This window comes from Balaenoptera acutorostrata, chromosome 15 (assembly GCF_949987535.1).
Source record: "Balaenoptera acutorostrata chromosome 15, mBalAcu1.1, whole genome shotgun sequence".
Classification (NCBI taxonomy): domain Eukaryota; kingdom Metazoa; phylum Chordata; class Mammalia; order Artiodactyla; family Balaenopteridae; genus Balaenoptera; species Balaenoptera acutorostrata.
The window spans coordinates 67,537,718-67,564,072 of NC_080078.1; the positions used below are offsets into that span (position 1 = coordinate 67,537,718).

The following is a 26,355-nucleotide window of genomic DNA, read 5'->3' on the forward strand; positions in this document are numbered from 1 at the left end:
TGCAGATAGACATGAATGATTTGTTATGGCCAGTTACCTTTCTTTTCATATCCCTGGCACACTTTTGTTCTTTGTATCAGAGCAGTATTTCCTAGGGAATATTTGTTAGGCTCGTATAGTTACACCATCAGTTAGGCAACAAACCACTTCAGTCTTTTGTAGGTACAGTCTCATAGTCTACAGATTTTAGAGCCTAACAAACCTGAAATTAAAATTTTTTTCTACTTCTTACTACTTTGTAATCTCAGGCAAATTATTAATGTCTGAGCCTCAGTTTCCTTACGTGGTGGTGGTTAGGAACAAGCGAAGTTCTAAAGTGCCTAGTACAAAATTAGTGCTCAGCAAGTGGTCACTGTGGTTTTTGCTATTCCACTACCCTTTCCACTGCCCACGACCTCCTGCTGCTCCGAGACTGCTTCCATGGACCGCAGAGCCGGGGATGACAGGCACTCTGACAGTGTCATCGCTGGATGCCCCACAGGCACATTAGCTGCCTCGTCACGTTGCGCAGAGGAGCAGTATGTCTCTCTCCATCCTTTAGAGCATTGAATAAGAAAGAGAAATGCTCTGCTCTGGAGGTTGTATCCAAATGGATGGCCATCGAATCCATCTGTGTCACGATGCTTCCAGGGTGAACTGTGGCTGGGCCCGCTGGCCTTCTGCCCAGAGCAGTTGGTGCCTTCAGTGCCATGACTCCTGGGCTTGGGCTTGAGTCGAAGGGGTCAGGGAAGGAGCACTCCCAGAGCTGCAGAAGATACCGTTCTCTTCAAATGCCTATATGATATACTTTACTCTCCGCCTAAGCACCTTTTTTGAGAAAGCACTAAGTGACTGAGGTGGTCTGCGGACTTAGAGTGAGATTTCTCAAAACTGTGTCCGCACCGCGGTGACAGTGGTTTGTACATCTCATCTCTGTTATCACTTGACTTCCAATCTGCCTCTGTTTTGTTGTAACAGGACCTTGTTGCTCGCCTGGATGAACTGGGAGGTGTGTATCTTCAGTTTGAAGAGGGACTGGAAACAACGGCATTGTTTGTGGCTGCCACCTACAAGCTCATGGACCACGTGGGCACCGAGCCATCCATTAAGGAGGTGCCTGTCTATATAGCAGTTCTCGGGCGTGAAAACCAAAGGCATTGTTGGCTTTATCTGCTAAGGGTAGCTTTTTTCAGAGAGGGCAATTCAGTTAGCTTTGGGGTGTCTTAGGTTAGGCATTGAGAATGAGAAACAGAAAAATGTAAAGCCTGTTCCTGAGAAACTGGTTGTCAGTAGGATAGACATGTAAAGAAATTGTTATACTTGCTTTAAATGGGGTACGGACACGTCATGAGGTAGTGGCAAGAAGGCCAAGTGTATTACTCTCGATCCACCCCCCATTCCTTCCCGATGCTCCTTACTGCTTGTCTCATGAATGCTTTCCATGCTGGTGGCCTGTGCAAATCCTCTTTCTCTTGAGAAGTGCCCTGTACTTCAAAATTGCCTGTTCTCCTCTCTCCCCACTGACCCTCAGCAGTGCCTAAGTCTGCGCTAATCTGTGCTGATTGATGTAGTTCACTCAGAGGCATGTGTCTACCAGACGTCCACAGACGTTAATTCTTTTCTTTCTTTCTTTCAAGAGGAGCTTGTTAACCTGAAAGAACCTTTAGTTGGAATGTGTGTGGGAAGTCTTGTGAGTAGGACCCTCTTTGTACCACTTGTTTGTAAGGTTACCATCCCTTGATCTAAAGGACTTAAAATACAAGCTGCTGCTGTTTTAATTTTAGGAGGAAAGATTGGGGTTCCAAGTCAGAACTTTCACTTCTTTTGTGAATTATGAATGCATTGTGAGTTCTGTGCCGAGTTTCAAGTAAACAGTAAATAATTACCTGTCTTGAGTAATTTGAATTAATTTCGTATTTTCTCTGGAGGATATGATCTAATAATTTATTCATGTATTGGCATTTTTCTGTTGTCTTTTCCTTCATCCTAAGTTTAGGAGACCTAGAGATACCACGCTCTATTTAAATTTCTGTTATGGGTGAAAGTGCAAGAATGTGGGTCTTATGGTACAAATCATTTTGGGATTCTCCTATACACAGTACAGTACATGAATTGGCGATATTCTACATAAAACAACTTAAACTTTTTTTTGCTTTATTCCCAAGCTGCTACTAACCAGGTATTTGGCTGGGATAATTTTGCTGTCACTGCTTTTGACATAACGATTCTGGTGAACAGTCCCCCATTTTAACATGTCAACAGCTTACTGATGGAAAATGTAATTGGTACAATTAAAGAAAATTATTTCATGTCGACTGTGAATAACACTGTCGGGAACAGGGAACTCTTTTGTTAGATGGTAGATTTTAAAAAACAAAACTGATTGAAGTGGAAAATGTTTCCTCTTAAGCAAACAACCTCTAGAATTTTAATAATGCCTTTTAGGTTCTACTTTTTTAAAAAATTGCTTTCAGTTTTCCCCTCTAAGCAGCCCATTAGTTCTTAATGGAGAGTTATTTTAGTTTCTTTCTAATGTACACTTTGGCTGTGAAGTTTGGTCTTGTAAACACCAACTTAGCCCCAGCATACTGCATAGAGGTGGGTTGGCAAGGAAGGGAGCTTGGGTGGGAGGGTGAGGGGAATCAAGAAAGGACATATTTTATTGTGGAAGGACTTTGGAGACAAACAGACCTACATGTGAATTTTGGTCCTGCTTCTTTTTTTCTTTCCATCGTAACTTGTAGGAGTTACTTAACTTCCTTTAGCCTCAGTTTCCTTATTTGGAAACGATTGATATCAGTCTTTTCAGGATTTTTGTCAAGATTTGAGTTAGTGCTTGTAAAGCACCTGTCACAGTGCCTGGCACATATAGGTATGGAACAAATGGGTACTGCTGTAGGTGTTTTATAATATAGTTTCGTATCTCAGTAGTTATCTAGAAGTACCTTGCATTTGTATAGTAAGCATCCATAAATGGTTGACAAATAAATGCATTAATTTCAGTTTGTACTAGAAGATGGAAAAAACCAACCAAATTCAAGTTTTACGCTTAAATGCAGAATATGTGCTTCCCCCACCCCTACAAGTTTGGGTTAATGGCTAAAAGACCTTCCAAGTGAACACCTAGAAACAGATAAGGAATGACTTGAGCTAGGTGGGGAGGGAGGGGTGGTTGTCCCATCTGCCTGACTGCTGCATTTCCCTTTTCTTTCAGGATCAGGTCATCCAGCTAATGAATGCCATCTTCAGCAAGAAGAACTTTGAGTCACTCTCAGAAGCCTTCAGTGTGGCCTCTGCTGCCGCTGCACTCTCCCAGAATCGCTACCATGTGCCCGTTGTGGTTGTGCCTGAGGGCTCTCCTTCCTACACTCAGGAACAGGCTGTCCTACAGGTATGACTTCCATGCCCCACATGCGCTGCTTCGATTGCCATTTCCAGTGTAAGGCTTCCAGAAATCCAAAGACTGGTACACAGCTGACTGTAACCCCCGTGAGGACAGACCCCTTAAATGAAGAGCAAATGGGGATGGCCACTGGGTGAACTAGTCACAGAATCCTTCAAGCAAAAGTGTGGAGTCCTAACCACTGGATGGCCAGGGAATTACCATCAGAGTATTTTAAATAATATAGCTCTCACTAAATTAAGTGCTAGAAAATTGCATTTCTGGATTTGTAAGTCCAGATGTATAGAGAAGTCTTACTTCTAAAATGTATTTTCCAGTACCCAGACTTTCAAAATATGTTATTTTAAGACAGCGTTTTAAATTCCCAGGTAATTCTGGTACTTATAGTTGTTAAAATCAATATCGGGTCTCTTCCTTGGAGCCGACAGTGTATCTTTCTGCCTCTTCAGAGCATAGCCATCCCTCTCACTCAGCAATAAGCACGGACTGTTTTGGTGTGTTAACTCTCTGAACAGAGCAAAATGCACACGTTTAGAGTTTTCCATTCGTCATAATGAGGCATTTGTTGCTATTGTTTGGAAACCAGGTATAAGCTAAAATCTTTATAAAAAATTAGCATTTTATTTATGTCTAAACACACGGGTTCCACATAGGACAGTTCCATGTGTCCCCTAAGTTCTTCTGCTTCAGAGGACCCTACAGATACTCTCCTGAAGAAGTGCCCCGTATTCCAAAGTTGCCTCTTCTCTCCCTACCTACAAGTCACATCCCCTCATCAAAGACTGGGGTGAGAACTAACCTGATTAACATAGTTCACCATGAGTTAGGGGGAGCTAAGAGAGCAAAGTAGAAAAAAATACTGGCTTTTGAAGCTAGGTAGGCTGGGGTTTGAGTCCTTAGCCATGTGGCCTTTGGCAGTCTCGTAACCTCTTCGTGGCCTCAGTTTCTTCATCTGTAAAATAGAGATAGATTATGCTATGTCTCAGACGATCGGTGGGAGGATATATATAAGGGCCTAGCCTGGTATCTGGCAAGTAGTCGACTTTCAACAAATGAGTGTTATTACTGTTAGCCATATTACTTCAGTTTTCCCATTGCCCATACCGTCCTAAAGTATTTTTCTTGCTAATAATTTTTTTTTTTAAAGATACCGTAGTAGTGAAGTAGAGTGGGTAGATCAGGGGATCAGAGAGAAGGAAACATTAACTGTGTGATCTGGAGCCAGTCATTTTCTTTCTCTGGGCTCTGGTTTCCTCATCTGAAAAATGAGATCATTGGGTAAGATCATCTTTAAGATCTTCCCCACCTCTAACATTCTGTAATCTGTCCCATTCCCAAACTAATTGTGTTTTCCTGTATTTGATTTCCCATAGATAGTAGACCAAAGGTCAGTGATGGTTTCCTGAAACAAGATGGTTCTTTCCTGGCAGAGCTTGCTCCCTGTGGGTAAAGCACCGCCCTAGAGGGAAAATCTGTACTCCCTCAGCTTTTGTTGCTACAGATAATTTTAAAATTTATTTCCAGTTGCAGGTCACCAATGTTCTGTCCCAGCCTCTGACTCAGGCCACTGTTAAACTAGAACACGCTAAATCCGTTGCCTCCAGGGCCACAGTCCTCCAGAAGACATCGTTCACCCTTGTGGGGTAAGAACTGAGCACATCTCTGTAGGGTGCCAATATACTTGTTTTGGAAAGTTAGCCTGCAGCCAGTATAACCCAGATTTATGTGGTTATTACCACGATCATAAAACCAAATTTACCTAAATTTAGGATTATGCTTTATTTATAATAATATGAACATTTCCCCCATAGGATTAATATTCTTCTGTAGCCTTATCTTCAGTGGCTGTGTTATTGTTATGTAAATTTAAAAAAATTTAAGGATCAATTTTTATATGAAACTTTGTTAAGTATTAAATTAGTAAGTTAATGAGATTGGGAACTGTGAGTTTTAGAGAGAAAATGCATTTCTTACACAGTCGTAAAGATACATAGGCAATATGTGAAATTAAAAAGCAAAATCATTTTTACGAATGATCAGTAAAATGGTAAATGACATTGGGGGTTTTGCGATGTAGTTAGAGTTAAGAATTCTCTACCTTTTTTTTTCCCCTTTAAAATAAAAATTATTAATATTTTAAAATTAAAAGTAAGATGTGCCCTTTTTAGGAAATTCACAAAGCACAGGAAAGTAGAAATAATGCAGAAAATTACCTACAGTTATACTACCCTACACCAACCTCTTTGAACATTTCTACTCTTTTTTTTTTTTTTTTTTAATGTAATTGGTATCCTCCTGTAGACTTAGCTGTTTTGCATTTAATTGTGGAAGACTTACCCGAAGGAGGTGGGATTTTTAGGAGCTGAGAGGGGGAAAAAATGAAAAGAAGACTTTCGAGACTTGAAAAAGGAGGTCATTTTAGATTGTTTTGAAGTTTGCCCCTCATTATAATCTGTAACTGAGCAGGAGGTGGCCCAAGGCGGGTGGGAAGTTGAAAAGTGAAGAACTGGTGCAACCCTGGACCATCTCAAGGAATGCCTCACTTCGTAGGCCGTTTGTTATATTTGCGACTTTCCTATGTGAGTTCTTGCTAACCCCACTGTCATTCTTAACAGGGATGTTTTTGAGCTAAACTTTGTGAATGTCAAATTTTCCAGTGGCTATTATGACTTCTCTGTCAAAGTTGAAGGTGATAACCGTTATATTGCAAATACTGTAGAGGTAAGTGCTTTTCTTTTCGTCCCCATCGCCATGTTAATATACACAAGGAAATGACCAAACAGGCACATAGCATTAACCATCTGGTATATTGACTTCACTTATGACCAAGTTAACATGAATATGTTGAGAGGGATAGGTTTGAACTATGCTGTTTGACAGACTTAGCCAAGAACTTGATCATAGCAAGTTTTCTTTTATTTGTAAATTGTTCATTTTCCATTATAATTTAGCATTACTATCTTACATAAAATTTAGGAAGTAGAAAAAATTAAAATCACCCATAATTCCACTGAGATATAAATATTCTTGAGATGTTTTCTGTGGTTGGCCTTGATAGATTTATTTATTTATTTATTTTTAATAAAAAAATTTTTTTTTGTTTTATTATTCCCCATGATAGATTTAGAAAAGTGCTTGATGCTAATTAGGGGACCAAAAGCATCAAGTGACCTGTAGCACCATAGTGAGTCTGTCTGGGTAAAGTACAAAAGAAAATTGGTAATCCTTCCTAATGAACTATGTTTCAGATGTTTAGCTGACTCTAGTTTTGTTGAAGATCCACGTGGTTTTAAGGATGGAAGGCTATGCCTCATTTATCTGATGCTTTGTGGGAATGTGGTATTTCACATTAGTGGTTTTTCTAGCTAATTGAAGTTTGCCCCTTCAGGCACTGTGGCTTTCATTTTAACCTTTTTGGGTAGAAGTTTATTTAAGATGAATTACGTATTTTCCTACTTTTTTAAACTATGGGATATGGTTTAACCTCTTATTCTGGCTTAGGATCATAAGTGTGAACCCTTTATTGAAAGCCTGTGACATGAACAGTACAATTCTATGTGCTTTTGCTTATTTTATTCTTACAACAATCCTAGCAGATGCGTGGAGTCCTCTTCGTTTCACAGATGAGACCCAGAGGGGTAGAGTAACTTGTCCAAAACCTCCAGCCTGTCTGTGCTTGGGTGGATCCCCTGCACAATACTGGTTTAGTCACTGTGCCTTAGTGAATATTGAGCTAGCTTAGAGGCTGCAGAGCTGTGTGCAGCTCCAGCCACTGGCCTATTTATAATATTACTTTGTCCTTACTGCTGTCATTTCTCAATGTCTCTGCCACTGTGTCTTTGTTGCACCTACTTGACTACATTGTCACGCATTCTGTTGGGTCAGGGGAACTTGAAGTAGTACAGTGCCTTTCCCGAATAATTAAATATATGCTGTTTGTGACAGCTCTTTTCTTCGCTATTCAAATGTCATTTTCCCCTCACTTCTCTTTTTTAATGAAACTTTTTCATCTTGAAATAATTTCAATCTTAAGTTGTAAAAATAGTATGAAGAATTCCTGTATACCCTTTACACAGCTTCCCCAAATGTTAACATCTTATGTAACTGTAATATTATTGTCAATACAAGGAAATTAACAATGATACAATACTATTAATTAATCTATATAGCCTTAATTCAAATTCCACTAGGTATCTTACAAATGTCCCTTTTCTGGTCCCAGATTCAACCTGGGATCACATATTCCTTTAGTTGTCATGCCCTTTTACACTCCTCCAATTTAGGATAGTTTGTCTTTTGTGACCTTGACACTTTTGAAGAGTACTGGCCAGTTAGTTTGTAGAATGTCCCTCACTTTGGGTTTGTCTGATGTTTCCTCATAATTAAATTCAGGTCGTGCATTTTTGGCGAGAATACACCAAAAGTGATGCCCCTTCTCAGTGTATCCTATTAAGAAGTATATGCTGTTGATATGTCTCATTGCTGGTGATGTTAACCTTGATCACTTGTTAAGGTGGTGTCTGCTAGGTTTCTCCATTGTAAAGTTGCTGTTTATCTGCTTTATAATTAAGTGTCTGGTGGAGTGATATTTTGAGACTCTGCAAATATCCTGATGATCTTGCCTGTAAGAGTTATTAATGTGGTGTTTGCCAAGAGGTGATTTTCTCTTTCATTCTTTCTACATTTATTAATTGGAATTCTACTGTAAGAAAAAGCTGTCCCCCTTCCCCTGCATTTAGTTATTCAGTTACTTATAATACTTTGGATTCATGGATACTTATTTTACTCTGTAGGTTATAATCCATTACTGTCATCATTTATTTTTTTTGCTCATATTATCCCAAATTTGGCCTTTGGAGAGCTCCTCAGGTTGGCCCCTGTGTCACTTCCTTTTACTGAAAGGACAAGGCAGCTAGAAAGTTTGACCTTTTCAAAAGTGGGGCATTACTTAACATAGTTAGATCAAACATTTATATTAAAAGTTTGGCAGAAAGGAGGATATTTTCTGGAACTCTAGTCTCTCTGCCTTTTCTCTACCTCATGTCTGACCTTTTTGGGCAGGAGACATCTGATGCTAGTCCATTCACTAACACAAGATTTGGACAGAAATTATTGAACCTTGAAAATCCAGATTCTTTCAATTTTAGTTTCCTGCATTAAGGGGCCTTATTTGCAACTGAACACATTGAAAGGCAAACTTTTTTTTTTTTGGCCTGAAACCTCCTTCCTTCTACCTATACAATCTTGATAACAACATATCCAGTATAAGTGCCATACCCATACATCACAGCTGTTCTTAACCCTTCCTTTCTTTCCACTTCTGACTTCTGGTCAGTCACCATGCCCTGTTGATTCCACCTTTAAGTGTCTTTTGCATGATTCCTTTGTTTTTCAGCCTCAGTTTTCCTACTTGGGTAGATCCCAAGTAGGTAGATAGGTAGTTTCCAGCCAGTTTCACTGTCTTCAGTCTCTGCCCCTTCCATTTAATAAGCACCGTAAACACCACTAGAATGATAAAATCACAGTGTTCCCCTAGTTAAACATTTCTTTGGTTCTCTATTGCCTGTGAATAAGGTCTAGACTCCTCATTGTGGCTTTAGAAGGTCCTCCACAGAGCACATGTGCATCCTTCATTGTGGCTGCGTCCCCATCCCCTCAGCTCTAGCTGCTCTTGACCACATACTCGTCCTCATATACATTTTACGTGCCCAGTACACGTAAAGCCTTTGGACTTCTCTTGTTTCTTCCATGGGGAATGTTCTTCCCCTCCCTTGCTGAACTACTCATTCTGTAAGGTCTAGTTCAAATATTCCTCCTTCATCTGTGCTCCCATAGGATTTTAATTTAATTTAATTTAGTTTTTTATTTTGGGCTATTTAAAAGATACAGAAAAGAACAAAGAATAATATAATGATTGTCATATACCTACCGGCCACTCATCTCCCTCAAGCCCTAACATTTTGCTATATTTTTCTCCTTTGTTTTATTTTGGTAAGAAATAAAGCCCTATAGATTGAATTTAAGCTCTCTGTGTATTTCTCACTTTTTCTTCCTCTTTCCCCAGATTTGAGGTGTATGTTCCAATGCCAGTTTTTATATTTCTGCTACATATGTATTTTTAAGCAATTTATTGCATTGATTTGCATCTTACCAAAATTTATATGCTTCATTATACTATATGTATCCTCTTGCAATTTGCTTGATTTCACTCAATATTAAAGACAACTAGCCATATTTATGCACGTAGAACTAGAGCTATATGCATAAATATGAATAATTTTCATAAAATTGTCTTCCTTTTATGAATGCATCAGATTTATTAATTCATTTTCTGTTGTTGAACATTTAGACTTTCACTGTTACAGACAATGCTGCTGTGAATATCCTAGTACGTTTGCTTGTGCACATTTTGTTTATCTAGAATGAAGTTGTGGGATCGTAAGGTATGTTCATCTTCCAGCTTTATTAGGTTTTGCCAAATTGCTCTTTTCTTCATATTTGTACCAGTCTTTGCTATTATGAGTTTGGATAATCTGATGGATAGGAAATGGTATCTTGTTGTTTCAATGTTTTTCTTTAGTTTCTAGTGAGATTGAGCATCTTTTCTTGTGTCTTTGGCCCATTTAGGTTTCTTCTTCTGTGAATTGTGTATCTTTTGTCTTTTTCTTTTGGTTTGTTAGTCTTCTAATTATTGATTTTTAGGAGCTACATATATTCTGGAGCTATGTATATTAGTAAATCCCTAGTTATAAGCATCAGATATTGTCCCTCAGTGTTGCTTTATGGCATCTTTCAATGCACTGAAGTTCATTTCAGTGAAGCCTAATTTAAAAGTCTTTTTTTCCCTAGATTGTACTTTTTGTGTCTTCAAAAAATTCTATGCTGCTCCAAGATCAAAAAGATATTCTCTAATATTGTCTTCTAACAGTTTTAAAGTTTTTTTCCCCCATATATTTAGGGCTTGTCTACTTGGTTTATTTTTGTTACTGTAGTATTTTACACCCTGTCCATAATTGTTCTTACTGCATTGTATTACCATTGTTTGCTTATAAGTGTTGCTCTTTCATTGGGCTGGGTGCTCCCTATGGGCAGAGACCAAATCTTATTTTTTCAGTGCTTAGCTTCCATCTCAGACCACTTAAAAGAAGAAAAGAATGGAATGGTCTAAACATTAAAGATGTTTCCCCACATTCCAAGGCCCTTAGAACTATGGTAATTCATCTTCTAGGGGTGAGCCTTTTACCCTACACAAAGTAGCTTTTTTTTTTCTTTCAAATAACAGCTTTACTGAGGATATATGTAATTCACATACCATAAAATTACCCAGTAAAAGTATATAATTCAGCGTATTTAGTATATTTAGATGAGAGTTGTGCAACCACTACCACCATCTAATTCCAGAGCATTTTTACCACCGCCAAAAAGCAACCCTGTGTCTATTTGTAGACACTCCTTATGCTATAGGAATATATCCTCCTCCCAGTCCTGGCAACTACTAACCTACTTTTTGTCTCTATGGTTTGCCTATTTGGGACATTTCATGTAACTGGAATAATAAAATATGTAGCCGTTTGTGTTTTTAACTTAGCGTAATATTTTTAAGGTTCATTCATGCTGTAGCATGTATCAGTACTTTATTCCTTTTTATGGCTAAATAATTTAGTATTCCATCGTGTGGATATACTTCATTTTGTTTATCCGTTCATCACTTGATGGACATTTGGGGTATTTCCATGTTTTGGATATTATAAATAACGCTGCTATTTACATTCATGTACAGGTTTTTGTTTGAACACCTGTTTTCAGTTCTTTCAGGTTTATGCCTAGGAATGGAATTGCTGAGTCATATGATAACTCCATGTTTAACTTTTTGAGGAACTGGCAAACTCTTTCTCAAAGAAGCTGCACCATTTTACATCCCCACCAGCAATGTGTGAGGGTTCCAGTTTCTCTATATCCTTACCAACTCTTGTTATTTATTATCTGTCTGTTTCATTTTGGCCATGCTAGATGGGTGTGAAATAGTATCTCCTTGTGATTTGATTTGCATTTCTCTGATGGCTAATGATATTGAGCATCTTTTTATGTGCTATTTGGTCATTTATATATCTTTTTTGGAGAAATGTCTATTTAGGTCTTTTCCCCATTAAAAATATTTTATATTGTCTCTATTTCTTCCTTCCTAATGTATATACTTCTTTTTTCCTTTTCTTATTACATTGTTTGTCTTTTTATGTTCTTGGGTTATGAGTTCTGTATATATTCTTAATACAAGTTCTTTATCAGATATATGATTCACAGATATTTTCTCACAGTCTGTAGGTTGTCTTTTCCCTTTCTTGATGTTGTCTTCTGAAGCACAAAAGGTTTTAATTTTGATGAAGTCCAATATCTTTATTTTTCTTTCATTGATTGTGATTTAAGTGCCGTATCTAATAAACCGTTACCTAATCTGAGAGCATGAAGATTTACTCTTAAGTTTTCTTATAAGAATTTTATAATTTTAGCTCTTACATTTAGGTTTCTGATCAATTTTGAGTTAATTTTTGTATGTGCTGTGAGATAGGGGTTCAGCTTCCTCCTTTTGCATGTGGATGTGCAGTTGTCCCAGCACCATTTGTCAAAAAGACTGTTCTTTCCCTATTGACTTGTCTTGGCACCCCAGGTACTGTTTGACAGCTCCCCATTTGCTCTAGTTCCTGAAGAGAATAGGGCAGAGTCCCCACATTCTAGCCCTTTCCCCCTGATCCCTTTCCCTTTCCGGGACTCCCCCAATAAACTATTTTCGTGCCAGCTGCAAAAAAAAAAAAAAAATCAATGTGACCATAAATGGTTGCAGTTATATTCCATTAATCTATATTTTTATCCTTATGCCAATACTATGCTGTCTTGATTGTTGTAACAGCTTGGCTTTTTGTTACATCAAATTTGGTGTTTGCACAAGTGTTTCTATGGTCATTGGAAAAATTAAATAAGTACAAAATAACAGAAATGGCTAATAGCTGTTACTCATGCAATGATAATAAGCTCCCATCGAGGCCATTGCTGTCCTTTTCCTTCCCAGTGATGGAGTAAGCGTTAAAAATCTCCTCTCTTCATTATGTTAAGCTTTATGCATGTGTGTGCGTGTGTGTGTGTGTATGCCTGCCTATGTGCACATGCATGCTCTGACCTCTGTCACATATGCAACTTTACTTTGTAATTTCAGTAATAGTCATGCTTAGAGCCTCAGAGCGGGTCAGCAGGTCCTGTTTACTCTCCTGAGAGATGCTTGACATTGGTCAGAGTGCATTAATGGTGGTTTGGTGTGGAGGGCCTGTAATAGCACTCATTGACATTGGACTTGCTGTCAGGGGAAGCATGGGTTTTAGAAGCTGTCATTAGCATTAATTGCCCCTAATGCACCATCATTTTTGACAGTAATGAGCTAAACAGGGAGGTTATTACTCTCAGCAGAAAGACTGCATTTCCTGGCATTAAAACATTTTTTGAGGTGTATGTGGCGTGCAGTACAGGCAAAAGAAGGACTAGTTGATTCACTGTAAAGCAGGCTTAGCTGCGTTTAAAGTGGCTAAACAAGTCCCTTTCTTATTATAAAAACTAATCCTGCAGTGTTAGTTTGAAGGAAGAAGCAGCTAACCAACAGGGATCCTACTCTGAACTCTTTACAACAGGGTTTTGAAAAAACCTCAATTTGCTTTAAGAGAGTAGCATAAAAATGCTTTTCTTTTCAGTGTTTCCAGAGACCCATTTGTAGTAAGGTTTTAGGAGCGGAAGGACTTGTTTTAAATGGTTCCTTATTTAAGAACAGCCCTGCGGTGTTTCTGTGCAACACAGAAAGCTGTAACTTAGGAGGCCTTTTAAAATTAGGGCTGAGAGCAAACCCAAAATGACTTGAGTTCACTGCAGTTTGCCCTTTCATTATTCCATGTGTCTGTATTGTGAATGCTTATAATGTCTTCAGAACAAACATACAGTTGAATCTTGATTAGCAGGCTTTAGTGACCGTGTTATTATTGAAAGTTTATAGTCAGGATTCTAAGTAAAACCCCGCAAGTTGATGGCTTCCTTATCACTATAATTAGGATACACTGAGGAGCCTTACATAAGTCTTTAAACATGTTTGTGTTTATCCATCTGTTGAAAGGGAGAGTGATTGTCTTTTAAATCATATTTATTGGGTGGTACTTTCTTTTTGGCTGTACTGCATGGCATGTGGGATCTTAGTTCCCTCACCAGGGATCCAACCTGCATCCCCAGCATTGGAAGCGTAGAGTCTCAACCGCTGGCCACAAGGGAAGTCCCTGAGTGGTACTTTTTGATACAAAATCGTTTATAAAGAAGAAAGTATTTGTCACACAATGCCATTGCTCAGATAATCCCTATTTTATTTTTATTTATTTATTTATTATTATTTTTTTGGCTGCGTTGGGTCTTCACCGCTGAGCGCGGGCTTTCTCTAGTTGTGGTGAGCAGGGGCTACTCTTTGTTGCAGTGTGCGGGCTTCTCATCGCAGTGGCTTCTTTTGTGGAGCACGGGCTCTAAGGTGCGCTGGCTTCAGTAGTTGTGGCTCGTGGGCTCTAGAGCACAGGCTCAGTAGTTGTGGCACGTGGGCTCAGTAGTTGTGGCTCATGGGCTTAGTTGCTCCACAGTGTGTGGGATCTTCCTGGACCAGGACTTGAACCTGTGTCCCCTGCACGGGCAGGCAGATTCTTAACCACTGCGCCACCCGGGAAGTCCCAATCCCTATTTTAAAAAAAAAGGACTAAAATATGCATGTAGTTAAAAGAATTCAAACTGCAAAAAGGTATATAATGAAACATTAGAGCCTTCTCTCATCCCTTCAGTCCAGTCCCTCTCCTTAGAGCAGGGGTTCCCCACCGCCAGTACCACTCCGCGGCCTGTTAGGAGCCAGGTTGCACAGCAGGAGGTGAGCGGCTGAGCGAGCAAGAGAGGCTTCATCTGCCGCTCCCCATCATTCGCATTACCGCCTGAGCCACGCCATCCACCCGCCCACTCCCCCACCCCCACCCCCGTTCATGGAAAAATTGTCTTCCATGAAACTGGTCCCTGGTGCCAAATGGTTGAGGACCGCTGCCTTAGAGGAATCCATTAGTAACAGTTAACTGTGTATACTTTGAAAAAGAAGGATGCCCATATCATTGAATGTATGCACATCCTTTCTTATTTACACAAAAGTGATCATTCTATGAACAGTTGTATTCTTTGCTTTTGTTACAAAGTAGAGGCTCCCAGCTTTCCCCTTGGGGTCTATTCAACTTGATGGCCTCCCCCCACCCCTCATCCCCCCACTCCCCTGCCATAATTCACCCAGTTGCCTGGACTCAGTGACAGGCGATGTTAAATATAAATAGATTGCTGTGTATTCAAAAGTAGGTGGTGGTATCTCCATATCAGTCCATAGACACCTAGGTTGTTCTTTTTTTTTTTTTTTTTTTTTTAATGATGGTGGTTACCATAGAGCTTTAGTTTTTATTTATTTATTTATTTATTTATTTATTTATTTATTTATTTAAAAAATTTTTTTTTGGCTGTGTTGGGTCTTCGGTTCATGCGAGGGCTTTCTCTAGTTACGGCAAGTGGGGGCCACTCTTCATCGTGGTGCAGGGACCGCTCTTCATCGCGGTGCGCGGGCCTCTCACTATCGCGGCCCCTCCCGTTGCGGGGCACAGGCTCCAGACGCGCAGGCTCAGTAGCCGTGGCTCACGGGCCCAGCCGCTCCGTGGCATGTGGGATCTTCCCAGACCAGGGCTCGAACCCGCGTCCCCTGCATTAGCAGGCAGATTCTCAACCACTGCGCCACCAGGGAAACCCCGGTTGTTCTTTTTAATTGCTCCATAGTAGTTCAGAGTGTATGTGTATATATCATTATTTCTCTAACTGGTCTCCTCTTTATGGACATTTAGGTGGGATGATGATTTTAAAATCACATTTACAAATTAAATGAGTGAGTCCTTAAGAGAATGAGTCGCAGAAGTGAAGAGGGAATTACCTAGTTAATGTTGATGAAGATTGCAGAGTAATTACCCGTGAAAACAGATTATTTTTATAGCATGGAGTATTGCTAAACTCCTGCTTCTCCTGAAACTGGAGGACTGCCTAAGCCCTCCTGCTACACATTTCCCACTCCCCAAACAAGGGCTGCCCGAGGCTGACTTGGGTCACAGTTCCTTCTGCTGTGCTTCCATAGCACTTTGTCCATCCCTGCATTAAAGCAGCAGCCTGGTCTGTTATAATTTAGCTTTGCCTTTATGCTTCCCTTTAGGACAGGAAGTGCATCTTGCCATCTCTGTCTGTCCCTGCACCTAGGTGTTCCAGATGCTCTAGGGGGATATAGGGAAGTGGTCTCAGTGGGGTGTCTTGCTAAAAATCAAAGCTCTTTGGCTACTTCTTTGCTTGAGCCTTCCACTCCAGTTTTTCTTCAAATGGAAGTGCTGTCAGTGCCTCTGTGGGTTGAGCTTTATAATAGCAAAGTTGGCTCTGGTTCCAAGCCTTGTATGAGTTGTGAAGCTGTTTGCTCAGCAGAGTGCCCAGGAGCCAAAGTGGAGGATACCAGCTCTCTCCTTGGTGGTTTATTCAACTTGAAGGCCATTTGTTCCCCGCCCTCCCCCACCCCCCACCGTAGTTCACCCAGTTGCCTAGATTCAGTGACAAGCTATGATGCTAAATATAATTCTGCCAATAGGCGGCTGTGTATTCAAAAGTAGGAGGTAATAATATGCTTATAGCCTTCAGTAATCTTTTACATTTAGGGTTTTTTTTTTAAAGCAAAACAGAACACCCCTATTCAACCTGATAATTGAGGTTGTTGTCACAAAATAGTTATTATGGAGGCTGTTAAAAGGAATTACTTGATAACTATCTTTATCCCTTTTAAATTTTTCTTCTTTGCCCTTGGTTTGAGGTTCTCACACCTTGATAGTGCATTTTAGAAAAATGCTGAAGCTATCCTTCAATTATTTGCCCAGGCTTCTATCTCTATTCCTTGATCCTAACTTAGACTGTAAACCAGTGTATTTGGCAAGGATTTCTTTAAGCATTGCATTCAAGCTTATCAAATATTTGGAAGTCTCACAGATATGTTTACACATTAAAAGTGCCTTGGGATTGCATAATTTGCACATTCAAACTTAGATTTTAAATAAAAAATTTAAATAAAAAAAATAAAAAATTTCCCGAGTAGACTTTTAGCATGTTTTTTGTCTCTTTTGGAATTTTACGTTTATTTTAATCTAATTTTTAAAAATTTCTTGTTTACTAGCATTGGCTGGCCCCTCTTTGTGAAAATGTTTATAGGGAACGTATAGAATTTAAGCAACGTAAGAGTTAAGATGGACTGGTTTGTGCTTGTAACAAACTCCAAATCTCAGTGGCTTAAAACAACAAGTTTCTTTTTTGCCCATGCAAGGTATCGTTAATGTGTCAGCTGGAGACTCTGCTTCCCGTTGCCCTTACTCCAGGACCCAGGCTGAAGTAGCAAGCCCCTCTGTAGGTCGTCTATGTCCATGTCAGAGGAGAAGAGAATCACAAACCGACTCTTAAGCTTCCACTTGGAAGCAACACGCTTCTGGCCACAACCAGTCACATGGCCATACCTGACTCCAGGAGGGCAGGGAAGTCCATTTCTGCCACATGCTCAGAAGGAGAAGCAGAAGTACTTGGTGGATGGCACAGAAGACTGCCATAGCTTCTTAAATCTTCCTGGGCAGACCTATAGTCTGCTTGGCACAAACTTAAGTGTTGGCTGGGAAGTTGGACAGGAAGGTGCCTAAGAACATGGACTCTAAGTCAGGATGCCTGAGCCTGAACCCTGGCTCTGCCTTACTAGCTATCTGAACTTGAGTGAACGGCTTCATCACTCTAATCTTTAATTTCCTCATCTGAAATAGCACTACCTTAGAGTTGTGGTGAGGATGAAATGAGATCATCTTTAGAAGGCCAGTGTCTTTCACATAGTAAACACTCAATAAACATTAGCTGTCATTAGAATTGAGTACTTGTTGATTTAAATTATTTGAAGGTTACTACTTAAGGAGTTTCTCCCTTATTTATTTTAAAGTACGCATGAAGATACCTACTTTTTTCTTTTTGTTTCTTTTTAAATATATACCATTCATTCAAAGCCAAAGAAAGGAAGAAGGGATAAGAATCAAGGAGTTACTTTTAGGCCTCAAGATGGAAGAGGTAGAAATACTACCTGGATGGGTCAGTTTTACTAAAATCATTGAAGACTCCTGTCCTAGGATTTTTTTCATGCCTTTACTCACAAGTAAGAGAAAAATTTGGATATGTATATTAATTCCTGGTATACTCACCAGCTGACTTGGCGATTTTCTTCTGTGTTTCACCCTAGCTCAGAGTCAAGATTTCCACTGAAGTTGGCATCACAAATGTCGATCTCTCCACTGTGGATAAGGATCAGAGCATTGCACCCAAAACCACGCGGTAGGTGGGATGCCTCCTGGGCACAGGGAGAATCCAGGCTTGAGCTGGGCGGAGCATGCCTAGGCACCGAGCCCCTCCAGACGTCATTTCTGTGTCAGCAGTGACCCGGCTTGTACTCCAAATTTAAGAGGCTGTCATTCCTCTGGCACTGCATCAGGGGTGCTGCTTGGTATCCAGACAAATTTGGGGGTTGTCTATATCAGTGATCAGTCCCTGAGCAAACTGTTTATTAACAGTCCACAGCGAGGTAAGGAGCTTACCTCAGAATGTAAGTCTACGTCAGTCAGCTGTGTTACCAAGCACGTTGTTTAGTTCAGATGACAATTCTTTTTAAAACAAGACTTTCCTTGGGTTTTTTGTTTTGGCCTCACTGCATGGCTTTTGGGATCTTAGGTCCCCAACCAGGGATCTAACCCTTACCTTTGACAATGAAAGTGCAGAGTCTTAACCACTGGACCACCGGGGAATTCCCTAAAACAAGACTTTCTTAATGGAGGAAGCAGTGTATTAACTTATTTTCTGATGTCATCTCTTTATCTTCACAGTCTTGAACTTGCTTTTAGGGGCCTCATGGCAACTCTCTTTGGCCCACAGTGAGCCACTGCGAGTGAGTGACACTCACAGTGAGTGAGTGAGTATGCGTCTCACAGGTCCTTAGAAGTGAGATGGCAGATACCCAGCGCTAGGGCTGCGAGTCCCTTTCTCAAGTCCATGGAGGGCATCACTGATCAGTCACAGCATTTGTCCCTGCTGAACTCAGAATCTTTTTTTTTTTTTTTTTGGCCGCGCATGTGGCATGTGGGATCTTAGTTCCCCGACCAGGGATCGAACCCGTGCCCCTTGCATTGGGAGTACAGAGTCTTAACCACTGGACTGCCAGGGAAGTCCCTCAGAATCTTTTTTAACACAAACTTCTAGGTAACCATTAGTAATTGATCAGAGTTGGGCCAGAACATTGTATGAAGTCATTTCTCAGCCCTCTCCCAGATCCTCACTGGGTGCGGGGGGAGGGGGCATCTAGACATCTGGGTGTAGTTCAGACCCCAAATTTATTCAACTGGGGTGGCTATAGATGCCAAAGAAAGTAGGGGAACCTTCGAGGCTGTTTTGAAGATGGGATATTAGCCAGAGACTAGAAGCCAAGCATTCATTCCTTTTAAGTCACGTGGAAGGGCTAGGCTTTCTGCCTCTGGCTTGGATATTTTTATAGTGACATTGGAAATGAGAGCACTGTTGAGAATCCACTGAAATAATGTCTGTAAGAGTGCTTTGCAAAGTTTAATACTCTACATAGATAAAGAGTTGGTATTACTCATAAGTAAATATAAAGCCTAAGCATGAAACATGGCCCATTGTGAGCTCTATAATCATTTGGCTTGTTTTTTATCCCCTGGCCATCTTAACCTAAAATCCCAGCAGATAGCTGTGAAAAGAACAGTTTTCTCATCAAGCCTGCCTTTTGAGAGAATGACTTTTTAAAGCTCAATTTCAGGCAGAAAAATAAATTGAAACAGTGTCCAGGAAAAAAAATGCAGCATTAAAAAAAGAAAAAACTGTAAATACCCTTCTGTCCTTTGCGTCTCCTACCTCCTAGTCTCCCGACCCTGCTCACATATGCTGCTAACGACGATCCTGTGATTTTTTTTCTCCTTGTGGTTTTGCCAGCGCAGCCCTCCAGTCCGCTTGTGAGCTTGCATGGGGACACGTGAGCCCCACTGGTGCCTGACTTGGTTGAGTTGATATCCTTAGGTCCTTGAAGTGAAAGCCTGGAGCATCTGCACATAGCATTTTCCCCAGACGCTGATGAAAGTTTTCTCTGTGCTTTTCTCAGTCCTGGCTTTATCAGTCCAGTTTGCCCTCAGGCCACAGACAATTCTCCACTCTGTCCACAACAGAAAAGTGTTACAATTGGGAGAGGGAGGATTAGGCAATGAAGTGAAGTTTGTATTCTTCCCTCTTGTCTCAGAGATCTGCAGATCCTCCTCTCTGAAAACTTACCGTATAAATGTCTCTTTCAGGGTGACCTACCCAGCCAAAGCCAAGGGCACATTCATCGCAGACAGCCACCAGAACTTTGCTTTATTCTTCCAGCTGGTAGATGTGAACACTGGTGCTGAACTCACCCCTCACCAGGTCAGGAAAAAGCGCAGACGGTTCTCTTGGCCTGAAACATTGATGTACATGATAGTTGTTGATGTGGTATATAACACTGAGTCGAGAAAATTCCGAATTCCTGCTTTCAGATCTTCACTCTGAACCCTGAAAATCCATCGGGTTCTCCCACATGACACTGCCCCTCTTGTACTGGTTGTAACCCTGAACCTGGAATGCACTCTTCTTTTAAAGAGATTAGCTGGCATAGAAAAGATATATTTAAGGCAGATTAACACTTAATTGAGGCTTTTTTCTTTCTGACTAAAAAACATATATTAAAATAATTTTGAAAAAAGGAAAACCTAGGAAGTGAGCCCAAAGTATGCTTTTGTTCTGGCCAAAGCAGATTTTGTAGGAATCTGAAAACTAGCACTTTTTAACTTGTGCCTGCTTTGTGTTATGAAAGCAATAGGCTTCATTTTTGTTTTCCATATATAACATAATGATAATTATTATTTAAAAGATTTTCAAACCATATCTTTTCCCCAGAGAGTCTGATATGGCCCTTGTCCTCTCAGACACCTCCTTTCCTGCCTCTGTCATCCCACTTGATTGAGAATAACTGCTCTGAGCCCTGCCATATCCACGGTTGTATTGTAAAGGGAAATTCAGAGAAGTACTTTGAATGTGGAAAGATAGGAAAGAACGTGGGACCTAGTGGCCTTGGTTTAGGTGCTTTGTAGCAGTACTTTAGCAAGAGCTAGCAGACTTGTGTCCATGCTGAGGGGCAGCTTCAGAACAGACCATGGAGGTGAGTGGACTTAACTTGGAAACCTTTTTGCTTTCTGTTTCTTGTAGCTGCAGCTACTGTGCTTATGCCCAGGCCCCGAGTGGCTGCCGCCAGCACTGCCGTCCTGGCCCTTCTCTGCTTCTCCTCCCTCCACACCCAAGCTCCAGAGAGCTCGGTCAGGCCACTTAGCCACGACTGACTTTTCAGGCCCTTAGCACTTCCCAGCTCCTTCTCAGAATGGCATTTGCCAATGAAACAGCAGAAGGGAAGACAGAATATGAAGAGAAGTAATTACAAGACAAAATTGGTGGGATTAAGGTTAGGGCAGGAAGAGTTAGTGAGGAAGTGTAACTTTAACTGAATACTCGTCTCATCCAAGATTCAGTTTTGGAAACCCTGGCTTACAGACCTCCTAAGTAGAGATGACACTTTGTAGATGAGCCTGGCTGCTGCCTGTGCTTGGCTGTGACAGGAGGGAGATCAGGCGTCCAGGCTTCTAAATCCCATTCTTGGCCAAGACTGCTGGAGTCAGGAGGCTTCACAGCTCTGGGCCTCTTTCCCTAAACACTTTGATGGTTGTTCTTTGTTGCCTAGGTGTAGAGTAACAAATGAGATTTATGTTTTTTCTGTGGATCCAGCACTAGTTCTGTGACCATGGCAACTCATTTAAACTCCGTGCCTTATGATCTGTGAAATGGAACCAATCTACCTGCTTTGTTGAATTCTTTATTTTGAAACACTTGAAAGAAAAGCTGAGTGGATATTAAGTTTTGCTGCAGTTCTAATTTGCAGAAACCTTAGTTTCTTAGGCCATTGGGGGGATAAGGTGATTAGACTCATACCATCATTGATAAATGTTTGTTGACTAGCTAGTATATAGTGGGTCCTACGCTAAATGCTTTGCCTATGTTATTGTGACTCTTCACACAGATATACCACATGTAGAAGTTAATCTTTCTATCTTCAAGATGCAGAAATCAAGGCTCAAGGAGGTTAAGTAACCTGCTCAGCCAATAAGTAGTGTAACCAAATCTGTTTGTCTTCAATGCTCTCTCTGACACTGGGCTGCTCTGCTCCATTGGAACTCTGCCTTGCTATCAATCCCCAAGCCTTCTCTCCTAAGTCTTTAGCTGAAGGCACTAGGAAATTGAAAATGAGCTTCTTAAAGTTCCACCTCATTTCCCTTCTTTTCACCCTCTGGTGAAGAAGTTAATTGGGCAGCAAAGTGGCCAAAAGGCTGGCAGAAAGAAGAAATTACAGCAACAGCAAAGGGCTTAAATCATCCACAAACTGGGCATTCGGCCTACAAGTCATTGAGAATTGGCTGGACCCCTAAGTTAAATTTCTTATACTAGCAAAAAGTTATCTCTGATCTCTGAGCTAGTAAGCAGGGTGGGACGGCCACTCCTCCTGCTTTCTCGGGCAGGCCTGGCAGATCCGAGAGCTCCCACTGCGATGAAAGAGCTGACAGCCTGCTGCCTTGTTGATTTGATGTTGGGCCCGGAGGGAGTTTTGAAATTATCAGATGAAGGGTTGCGTTACTGTTCTATCCAGACATTTGTCCGACTCCATAACCAGAAGACTGGCCAGGAGGTGGTATTTGTTGCGGAGCCGGACAGCAAGAACGTGTACAAGTTTGAACTGGATACCTCTGAGAGAAAGCTCGAATTTGACTCTGCATCCGGTACCTACACTCTCTACTTGATCATCGGAGATGCTACTTTGAAGAACCCAATCCTGTGGAATGTGGTATGTGCCTCCATGTATCTTGACCCAGGCAAGAGCGGCTGTGCTGCAGTCAGCCCCAGACAGCTCCTCTCCAGGGCATGGGCTCCCTACCCTGGCCCGCCCTGCCACCCAGGGCGCACGCACTGTGAGGTGAGGGGCTGTGTGCTGTCCCCATTAGTAGTCGTAGGGGCATGCACATGGCCTGGCACGTCTTAGGGGTTTAATATATAGTGATTGAGGGAATGAATGATGTATAGATTTGCCCTCACGGGTTCTAGCAAATTTCTATAAAAGTAGTACTAGAAGAGGGTTTTCATAATACAGCAAATTACTATGGGGGGGGTACATAGATATGAGATAAAAGCTTTGGCCTTTGAGATATGGCGTGGCCTCACAGCGTGGGCCAGGGAGGGGCCTAAGATTTGAAATCCAATTCCAATTCAGGATGGTGTGGGACAGTGAATTGTGGGATATGCAAAATGCTAATTAACTAATAACCAACATCTGCAAGGTGTATTAATAGTTTACATAGTGTGTTTCACTTACATAACTCACTTTTGACTGGTGTGTTGAGAGAAAGCTTGAAAGACATGGCATTTGAACTAGGGAAGAATTGCAGGGGTTTATCAGAATAGTATCTGGGGGACTATAGATTGATTGCTGGGGTAACAGCCTCCAGAAAAGCTTGAGGTGCTTTCAGTGAGATATGAGTTGGGTCCATTTTGCTGGAGCACCTGAATCTGGTCAAGAGCAGTAGGCGGTGAGGTTGGAAAGGTAGCAGAGGCCAAATTGCAGGCCTTGAGTGGTGGTTGGCTCCCTTTGCAAGACAAAGGGGCAGCTGCATTTTCTTATGTTGTATTCAAAGCTCCTTTTCTTCTCTTGGACTTTGGGCTGCTTTTTGTATGAGAGCACATTTTCATTTCTTTTTTTTTTTTTTTTTTTTTTGGTCTGAGACTAAATTACACTTCCCAGGGACATGGAGCAGTTTCTGATTGCAACTGTAACAGCCTGAGTACCAGCTGGGATTTTTGTATTAGGTAGCTCTGTGGGGCTCACCAGACCAGTAGAAAATTGGAACTCTTGCTCTAAAAAGCATTTTCAACAAATACTTATTTTGTTCTTGAAATTTTTACTGCCTCAGTTTGTCGGCTAATGGATCAGAAGGGATTGGACTGCTTGGAACTTTTTTCAGTTATGGTCCTGGACGTGAGTTAGGAGATACTGTCCTGCTGATGAGTTTCACCTCCTTCTCTGCCCCTGTGCCTTTAATGGCTGCATTTATTTTTTTAGGCTGATGTGGTCATCAGGTTCCCTGAAGAAGATGCTCCGTCGACTGTCCTGTCCAAGAAACTTTTCACCCCCAAACAGGAAATTCAGGTAGATCCCAGAGGGGTTCTTCACTAAACATTGAAGAGAAATGTGAAATGGACACAGTGAGAGAGGGCAGCAGACCCCTGGACACTGGCTCTGGTCCCTTTTTTAACCTGTTTATATGATATTTTATAGTTTGGTCTTTGCCACCCTGTGGATCAGGCAGGGCAAATATCAGCCCCATCCTAGTGCTGAAAAAACAGGCTCAAGCTGCCCACTGACCAGCTCCCAGAAAACAGATATTTGGAGACAAAATCAGAACCCGAATCTGTTTTTCCTAAACATGCAGGAGGTTTAGCCCTCAGATCACTGCTTGATACTACAGCACAGATGGGTTTGGCTTTGTTCCCCTCTGCTGCTGCATAGACCAGGGCTGATGGAGCCCACAGGTGGACAACTCAACTGGAGAACAGGGCTTTCCTCCCCTAGGCAAGCCCTTCCTCTCTCCCGGAACTCACTTTCCTTGCATACAAATATTAGCAATCCCTGCCCAGCCCAGCCCATAGGACTGTTGTGAGGATCAAAATAGTTCACAGATAAGGAAAGAAAAGCTTTGAAAAGTTTCTAAAGCAGTTTACAAAATAAACAATAATTATTAAACAGTTTGAGCACTGGTTAAAGAAACTGAGGTAGAGCCACTCGGTGGACTGTTTTGCAATCGGACTGTTTTGCAATCGTGAGAAATGATCATACTGCAGTCACGGGGAAATCCCCATTTGAATTAATGTTGAAGTGTTCCAAGCAGACTACTTACTCTGATTTCACTGTTAGAAAAAGGACAAGGGCTTCCCTGGTGGCGCAGTGGTTGAGAATCTGCCTGCTAATGCAGGGGACACGGGTTCGAGCCCTGGTCTGGGAAGATCCCACATGCCACGGAGCAGCTGGGCCCGTGAGCCACAATTGCTGAGCCTGCGCGTCTGGAGCCTGTGCCCCGCGATGGGAGGGGCCGCGATAGAGAAAGGCCCGCGCACCGCGATGAAGAGCGGTCCCCGCACCGCGATGAAGAGTGGCCCCCGCTTGCCGCAACTGGAGAAAGCCCTCGCACGAACCGAAGACCCAACACAGCCAAAAATAAATAAATAAATAAATAAATAAGAAAATCCTTAAAAAAAAAAAAAAAAAAAAGAACATCTGCCTTTAAAAAAAAAAAAAAGAAAAAGGACAAGGGCCCAAAAGCTAGAGTAGTAGGATTTCTTTTTTAAAATCCTCCTAATGTTGTTATAGCATCGTTTAAGAATGTCAAATGCAGTTAAATAGTGGAAGGTATAAGCATGATGACAGAGGGTGCTGACTGATTTATAGGGTGGAGTAGGCAGCAGTGACTGCCACAGGCAATGTTAGAAGTCCCTTCATGACAGTGGCAGCAAAGAGGAGCTGAGGTTAAAATGTTGGGAACAGGAGTCTCAGGTGGAGGAGCTGCCTTGTTATGGAGCTGGGTTGGCTGGACATTGGCAAGCAAGAAAATTTTAAAATTTTAAATTATTATACACCAGTTAGCTAATTTAAGTTGGTTAGCAAAATATGATAATGCTTACCCTAGGAACCCAGAAGCATTATGAAATCCAGAGTCCTGCCTTGGATGTGTCACCCCAGCCATCCAAATACCCGGGCACCATCTTTGATACTAGGCAAATGCTGCTTGATAGGTTGCATTCTCCAACCTCTAAATAGCAATATGTCTTGGAGGGAAAAAGAGGGTTGGTCAGGAGTAGTGAACTGGTGTCCTGTCTTTGGAAGCAGACCTCTGGAAGCAGAAGCCCGTGTTGAGAAGAGGCAAAAGGCCAAGTGGCCACTCACAGCCAGGAGGTTTCAGCCTCTGGGAGGCATTTCCTCTTCTTGACTGTCATTGGCGTTTGGTTCCTAGTACATATACATGGCAGCCCCTGCTGGGAAGAGCACATTTTGAAATACTCCTGGCCTGTCTTCTTTTGGCAGCACCTGTTCCGCGAGCCGGAGAAGAGGCCCCCCACGGTCGTGTCCAATACGTTCACTGCCCTGATCCTCTCGCCCTTGCTCCTGCTCTTCGCTCTGGTGAGTAGCTGTAATTAGCATGGGCAGCGTGTGTCTGGCGCCAGACTCAGCAGATGTAGCTGTTCCAAAGGAGGCTTTGTGCTCTGGCCTCAGCACAGCTCCAGAGGGGTCCAGCAGCTGTGACCCAAACCGATGGTCAAAAAATTTTAGAATAACTAAAATTCCCCATTATGGGGGAGCAACGAGAAAAACTGATCCATTATCAAGGGGCCTGAGAAAGTACCCAATAACCATTAAAAATGGTAAAAGTGTATATAGATGGGGATGCTCTGTAGGAACGTTCAGATGAGGTCAAGTGTGAAAAAAGCAAGACCGGATGCTAATAGCTATAGAAAAAGTGTGTACAGGGGCTGTGTATTTCAGCACTGTTTGGAGCATAAAACTATAAACAACCTAAAGTCCTCATAAAAGCAAGTGTTAAATAAATTATGTACATCCATACAATGGAATACTATGCAACTCATTAAAAGAATGGATAGATTTATGTACTTAA

The 26,355-nt window shown here is 41.5% G+C and overlaps 1 protein-coding gene across 2 annotated transcripts in view; it reads left to right on the forward strand.

Moving 5' to 3' along the window:
* Positions 1-26,355, forward strand: part of RPN2 (ribophorin II) — a 56,270-nt gene that overhangs the window by 22,489 nt on the left and 7,426 nt on the right. For both annotated transcript variants that reach the window (XM_007193159.3, XM_057528829.1), the window contains exons 6-14: positions 958-1,092; positions 3,194-3,370; positions 4,907-5,025; positions 5,998-6,103; positions 17,757-17,848; positions 19,867-19,981; positions 22,287-22,481; positions 23,751-23,837; positions 25,767-25,862. In XM_007193159.3, coding sequence (XP_007193221.2) covers positions 958-1,092; positions 3,194-3,370; positions 4,907-5,025; positions 5,998-6,103; positions 17,757-17,848; positions 19,867-19,981; positions 22,287-22,481; positions 23,751-23,837; positions 25,767-25,862 — 1,122 coding nt within the window. The remainder of the gene's footprint in view (positions 1-957; positions 1,093-3,193; positions 3,371-4,906; positions 5,026-5,997; positions 6,104-17,756; positions 17,849-19,866; positions 19,982-22,286; positions 22,482-23,750; positions 23,838-25,766; positions 25,863-26,355) is intronic.